Below are 6,625 nucleotides of genomic sequence, written 5' to 3' on the forward strand. Positions count from 1 at the left end.
ATGTTTAGAAGCTGATTATGGGATGGATCCCTGGATACGGCAGTCTCTAGATGGTCCATCNTTTCATCACAGCTCCAAACTTTGTCTCTGTAAGCCCTATTCTTCAAACTCACATCTGCTGTATGCACCTCACAGCCGGGATTCCAGCTTGGTCGATGCGGAGGCAAGCGCTATCGTGGGCCACTGAGGAAGGAAACTGAGAGGTGACTGTCTCAACTCCCCTCTCCCACTCCACGGCTTGCAATGACTGCCTCTGTTTGGCTGGAGGCCCCCAAGTCTTCCTAGCCTAGGAAGCATCTCAGAGTCCAGGGGCAGGATAGAGCAGAGAGGCCTTCTGTAATCTTTGATGTAGCAAAATGCCTCCCGCGGGGGACTTTATGAACTAGAGGGAAATTTAGGTCACGATCTGGGGGTTCAGGAGCACATTGTGGACATGTGCTTAGATTTCACGACGACTCCTGGGTCATTACAACATAGGGCTGGGAGTTCATACAAGGGGGGACTCCATAGTAATAAAGCTAGCAGATGCGATTGAGAGACCTGGTTTGCACCTTTTATTTAATGATGCTAACCAAGGTCTGAGAAAACTACACTAAACCCATCCATCATCAGGCAGTGTCTCCAGTCACCCAACTACCTCCCACTAAGCTCTCTCCATTGCCACACACCGGGGTCCACACCTCCAGCCTCTGAACCTTGCTGGTTAAAGCACACCTAGACCACAGCACCCACCAAGACCTCAATAGGCATAGAAGGAATGGGCAGGGCTCGCTCCACTAACGTTCCTCCCGATGTTTGTATCTCTGAAGATCAGCGCGTTCACAGACCGTGGAACCGGAGCCATGAGTGTGGAGATTCGGCAGGTAGAGAAATTCCTTGGGGTGGGACCCGGTGGGGAAGGTTTCCTGGGGGTGGGGGGAGGGGGTGGGTGCACCTGCTGCTCTAAGACTAAGGCAGAGACTAGAGACTAGAGACATACAGGAAAGAATTTTTTTCCCCTGCTGTTATTTTACTGACATATGAGCCATAGGTCTCCGACATCAAGCATACCATTAGTAAACCTTTTCTAATTTTGCTGGTTAAAAAATAACCCTCCCCACCAGCCCTTCTGGTCTTGGTTCAGCCTGTGCCAGCACGGCTTTGGGGTGTTTACCAGTTGACACTCCTCCCTTGGGAACTCTGCACAATTTGCATTTGGATTCGGGTTTTCTCTGTTGCCCTAGCAAGCAGCAGATCTGGCAGGGAGGGCCTTGCTCACAGATGGCTCTAGGAGTGGACTTGTGACCCAGGTGGAGGGTGGGCGGTCAACACCACCCCCCCCGGAAGTTGTTAGGATTCCCACATGTTCTGCACTGAACTCTCTGTCCACTCCTGGTTTAAAGGGCAGTGTCATAGGGGGTGAGTCCTGCATAGATCTCTGCTCCTTTTGGAGTAGAGTGGCAGAAACACACCCTTGATTGTTATCTCTTTTTCTGTTTTGTTTTGCTTTGGTTTTTGGTTTTTCCAGACAGGGTTTCTCTGTATAGCCCTGGCTGTCCTGGAACTCACTCTGCAGACCAGGCTGGCCCTCGAACTCAGAAATCCGCCTGCCTCTGCCTCCCAAGTGCTGGGATTAAAGGTGTGTGCCACCACTGCCCGGCCTGTTATCTCTTGCAATTATTCTTCATCCTGGGACTAATATAATACCCAAAGCTAGCAGCCTTTCCAGCCACCCAGTGCAGGCCAGCTGCCATAAAGGACTCCCGGGAGCAGCCTGCCTCATTCCCAAGAGTTGAACAAGATCAACGAGGGGCTTCTAGGTGGCAGCTCTGCAGTGGTTTCTGCTTTACCCAGTCCCACTCCTCCAGACAGATAACACTGCCATGCCTTCCCTGTCCTCAGACTGCTGGTTACCTAGACAGCTGGCTCCCTTATGGACCAGTGCAAACACTGCCAGGCCCCTTCTCTCTGGGTCGCTCCATCGACCTCTCCCTCCTGTAGGACAGAATTACAAAGCTGGGAATCTGCACAAGGCTGATGTCACCCCCTCTGCTCACTCTCCTATGCAACCATTGCGAAGGTCCAGCGTCTCCCCAGTCCTTCACTTTATCCCCAGGCTCAAAAAACTTCCCTCAGTATGTAGTTTGGTTGTAAATCTCTCCCACAAGACACAACAGGCCCCTAACCCCATAACAAGTCTCGAGGTTTTGGGTGGGAAGCAGGTAAGTTAGCGAGGGAACGGGGCTGGGAAGAAAGACAGCCCTGGCCTTTCGCGTGATGTCTCCACATTGGAGGAACCCTTGTGAGTGGGCAAGACAGGGCAAGATGAGCATTTTAAGGGAGAGCAGTAGAAGAGATGGTGTGAAAGTGGGAGGGAGGGAGGCAGGGAGGTCGGGGGAGGAGGGAGGGAGAGAGGCGCCATGCAGGAGTCACAGAGACCTTGGCTAAGTCTTGCAAAGTCAGGGAGACACAGGCTGTGCCCTGGTGAGCACAGTGTGTGCTCTGGGCTGGAGAAGCGCCCTGGATTCCTCAGCCACCGTCCTGGGTGCACACTGAGGTAACCAAGGCTCCTAGATAAGAGTAAGGGATGCGAGGGAGAACTGGGTCCTGCGCCTGGGACCCCGAGACACCAGGGGCAGCAGGGTACATGAACCCTGTCTTCTTTCTCCCAAGGCCACCCCATCATGGTCACTGTCCTGGTATATCCAGAAGTACGTGTCATGGATTCTGAGGATTAGGAAAGAGAGAACTGAAGTTGGTATGTAAATCATCGCCTCTCCTTGCCTACCTATGTGCTTTCAGGGGGTTTTTTGGTTTTGTTTTTGTTTTGAGCTTTATTTATTTTATGTATATGAGTACACTGTAGTTGTCTTCAGACACACAAGAAGAGGGCATCAGATCCCATTACAGATGGTTGTGAGCCATCATGTGGTTGCTGGAAATTGAACTCAGGACCTCTGGAAGAGCAGTCAGTGTTCTTAACCACTGAGCCATCTCTCCAGTCTCCACCCAGGTTTTAAAATGTTTATTTAGTCTCTACCATTATTGGCATTTATCATACGGTGTTTGTTTGTTTGTTTGTTTGTTTGTTTTGTAGAAGGTTTTATCCAAGGTACTACCTAAATTTAGCTCGTCTCCTTTCTCTTCCCACATGGTCTCCTGTATACTTACACAATACACACACACACACACACACACCTCGTAGTAGCTCATGTACAAATATGACTGGGGACAATTCTTTAAATTGCACTTGAAGTGAACTGTATACTTCAGTGGACTCTTATTTCAAATAAAATTTCCTTCAGCAATCTTTACTGCTAAAAACAAACAAACAAACTTTGGTTATACTCCTATAACAAACATAATGCTGTAAACAAGTTCCAGAGGGGAAAGAAATAACACGTTTGAGATTTCAGAGAGCACAAGGCCAGGAGCAGCACAATACCTTGCTTCAGACCGTACCACAGAGACAAAAAGAACACAGGAGTGGAACAAAAGCACAGGGAGACTAATAGGACGGAGGAGAAGGTCCGAAAACAACTGACCAACCCACCTGCTCAAACCCATGGGAAACAAGACAGTTTCTGCAAAGGGTGCCGGGGGAAACTGCACATCCGAGTTTGGAACAAAATAGATGCCACCTCTCATCCCAGAGACTCTAAGTTCAAGGAGCCAGTGACTCGGCTCCCTGGCTAAAAGCACTAACATGATGCTGTCATCTGCAAAGAGTGGCACCATGAACTGGGCAATAACAGGTTTTTTTCTTTTCTTTTTTAACCACACACAAAAATTGGGGGTGGGGCACATTCAAAGCTGTCCTCCAGCCCTTGTGACCAGTGGGACACAGGTTCTACACGACCACCACCTATCTCCTTAGCCCCTTAGCAGCGAGGAGACTTGGGAAGAAGGATGAAGCTGAACTCTGGTTTGAGATAGCAGCCCCTGAGGATGTGTGTACATGCACTGTGTCTTGTGTCTCCTTGAGGAACGCCTTCATGTGGCTGGGGCAGATGGATCCATGCTCCACTGCTTTCAAGACTGGACAGAACCAGGGAGTATCTGCTTGCCTCTGTAAACGGGCCTGCCAGAGCACTGTGTGCTCTCTGGGGAGGAAACGCATAGAAGGGGAATCCCATAAGTCACCCAACTGTTAGCAATGGAAAAGCAACTGCGTTTCAGTGACCACAGCAGTTGCCTGTGCACATCCGGGAACTGTGGTTGTTCTCTCAGCTGAGCAGTTGACTTTCTCTCTATTCTCAACACAGTAGTTCTTATCCCTCCTCCATCATGGTATTTCCACCATCAAGGGAAAACACGGTGGCAGACATCTTTATTTTACACATTTAACTTGTTTTAATAAACACACAGGACCGGGGGACTGCTTGCTGGCTAGCACAAAGTCCAAGCCCCACCATAAAAGGAAAAGCAGCGTAAGCCCAGTCTAATAAGTGCGGGTCTGTGGTCCAGCTTTTGAAACCAAACGCACCCTCTCACGCGGCCCACTTGGACATGGGAAACACACTTCTCTAGCCAGCCCTTCAGCAGCATCCCCATAGGTGCTCTGAACATTCCGTGATGAATGGTCACCATGGCGATGGGCAGGCACACGCCTGGCATTCCATTCCAACTTTGTCTAGGTGAACTGAGCGGTTCACGTCCGAGGGCAGTGGACCAGGCTTTGGATCGCTACCTAGACTCCTCGGAGATGGGAAACCTGAATTGTTGCTGTAGAGGTATGTCCCCTCGGCCCAGAGGGGCCAGCTCCACATCCTGTGATGTATTTCCCTCGAATGTCACCATCCTCTCCCAAACGTCCTACCGATAATACAGATTTTCATATCACTTGGCCCTCACTGGTCGGCTGGGATGGTTTCCTAGTAGCGTTTGCACATTTCCTGTTCTGTACAGTCTTCGAGCGAGTAGTCACAGGACAGCGTGGCCACACGGGAGACACTTGACACTAAACTTAGTTAACATGTACTCCACGAAAGGAGAGTGACTAGAGTGACTCTTTTCGGACACACACAGTGAAACCTGAATCCAGGGCTGGGGAGACGGCTCAACGGGGATACCGAGCTCGTAGCAAGCCTGACAATTTATAACCCAGGTAAAATCCTAACAAAGTAGTGTCAGTGAGTGTAACCCCACTGTGCCCGCCTCTGCTGGGAGCAGAAGCGCCAGTTAGCTCGTAGTATGAACAGCGAACAAGAGAAAGCCAGTCTCAAAACCAAGGTGAGGTATGAGTCTAGACATTGGCCTCTGACTTCTGCAGACATACCATGGCATGCAGGTGCACACACACAACTGTTTGGGAGCTGCTGAGACACTGGGAGACAAGGTTGAGTGTCCTGAGTTCAGTGAAATAGTTATTTAATGATGGAGGCAGAGAGGGACTTGGCTATCATTCAGAAAGTGCCCCGTGGGGGTGGGGGTGGGGTCACAGGCTGAGGCTAAGACAGGTTCACTCTGCTCTGGCCTTGTAGGATCCCAGAGGATCAAGAGGCTGTGAAGAGGGGTGTGTGACAACTCCTCGTCCTCTCCCAAGCCTTGTCCAGATGCCCAGAGCAGTATCCAGACGACATAAGTACATATAGCTTCCCCCATCCAGCCCCTGCCACTCCAGGCACAAGGTGCAGAACATCACACAGACAAGACCAAAAGAGAGACTCCCCCGTGACCTATAGCTAAAACACAGAACAAAGGAAGGCTACTAGAAGCTACAAGAGGAAAAGAAGTAATTTATAAAGGCAGGCACATTAGCAATAAAAATACAATACAAAGTTCAATAGAAATTTTTTCAAACAAACAGTGTACTTGATTAAAAAATAAAATTGCAACAGTAACTCAGTAATGATAAATAACAAGATACAGACAAAACTAATGGAGAGGCATTTCTGTAGCCCACACTAAGTGATCTCCTTTAAATAGGGAAAGACACTAGTCTAGCGGTTCTGGCCCCATCTGCACAATACAGGAATACCAAATCCTTGCAAAAACACCAAACCAATAAACAAAAACCTATGTGTAAAGCCACCTTCAAATAATTGAAAGAGATCTCTCTAGGACCAGGGCTCAAGCAGAGACAGTTAAAGTGCTATCAGTGTTGGGAACTATAGGTCTAAAATAATATAAACTATTAAAAAAAAAAAAAAGTCCTCAAAACAAAATCAGTAACCTGGCCAAATCATTTCTTTCGTCTCAGAAAAAGGAAAGAGGGGCAGGCATCTGCTCCCTCCTGTTCTTTATTCATTGTTTGGCTATGTTCATTGTCTATACTGTTGTAATAAACAGCAAAAAGTGTTTTAATAAGCTACCCAAATGGAAGTTTTCACTGACTCTTAAGGTTAGCGTTAAAAAACCATCCCACCTTTTAATTTTGCCTAGATACTCAAGTCTCCTACTTGTTCAACCAAGGGGAGCCAATAAGATGCATTAGAAAGTATTAGCAGCCGGGCGTGGTGGCACACGCTTTTAATCCCAGCACTCCGGAGGCAGAGGCAGGTGGATTTCTGAGTTCGAGGCCAGCCTGGTCTAGAAAGTGAGTTCCAGGTCAGCCAGGGCTACACAGAGAAACCCTGTCTCGAAAAACCCAAAAGAAAGAGAAAGGAAGGAAGGAAGGAAGGAAGGAAGGAAGGAAGGAAGGAAG

General features: G+C 48.7%; 1 protein-coding gene across 7 annotated transcripts in view; it reads left to right on the top strand.

The window, feature by feature from the left end:
• The window catches only part of LOC110294755 (serine/threonine-protein phosphatase 4 regulatory subunit 2-like), a 28,854-nt gene that overhangs the window by 7,631 nt on the left and 14,598 nt on the right, over positions 1-6,625 (top strand). For 5 of the 7 annotated variants that reach the window (XM_021163195.1, XM_021163200.1, XM_021163198.1 and 2 more), the window contains exons 3-6: positions 73-203; positions 810-863; positions 2,653-2,737; positions 4,617-4,712. In XM_021163195.1, the coding sequence (XP_021018854.1) occupies positions 843-863; positions 2,653-2,737; positions 4,617-4,712 (202 nt within the window). In that variant the 5' untranslated portion in view covers positions 73-203; positions 810-842. The remainder of the gene's footprint in view (positions 1-72; positions 204-809; positions 864-2,652; positions 2,738-4,616; positions 4,713-6,625) is intronic. The other 2 variants (XM_021163196.1, XM_021163199.1) reach the window with 2 other exon arrangements.

Source organism: Mus caroli, chromosome 5 (genome assembly GCF_900094665.2).
Source record: "Mus caroli chromosome 5, CAROLI_EIJ_v1.1, whole genome shotgun sequence".
NCBI lineage: Eukaryota > Metazoa > Chordata > Mammalia > Rodentia > Muridae > Mus > Mus caroli.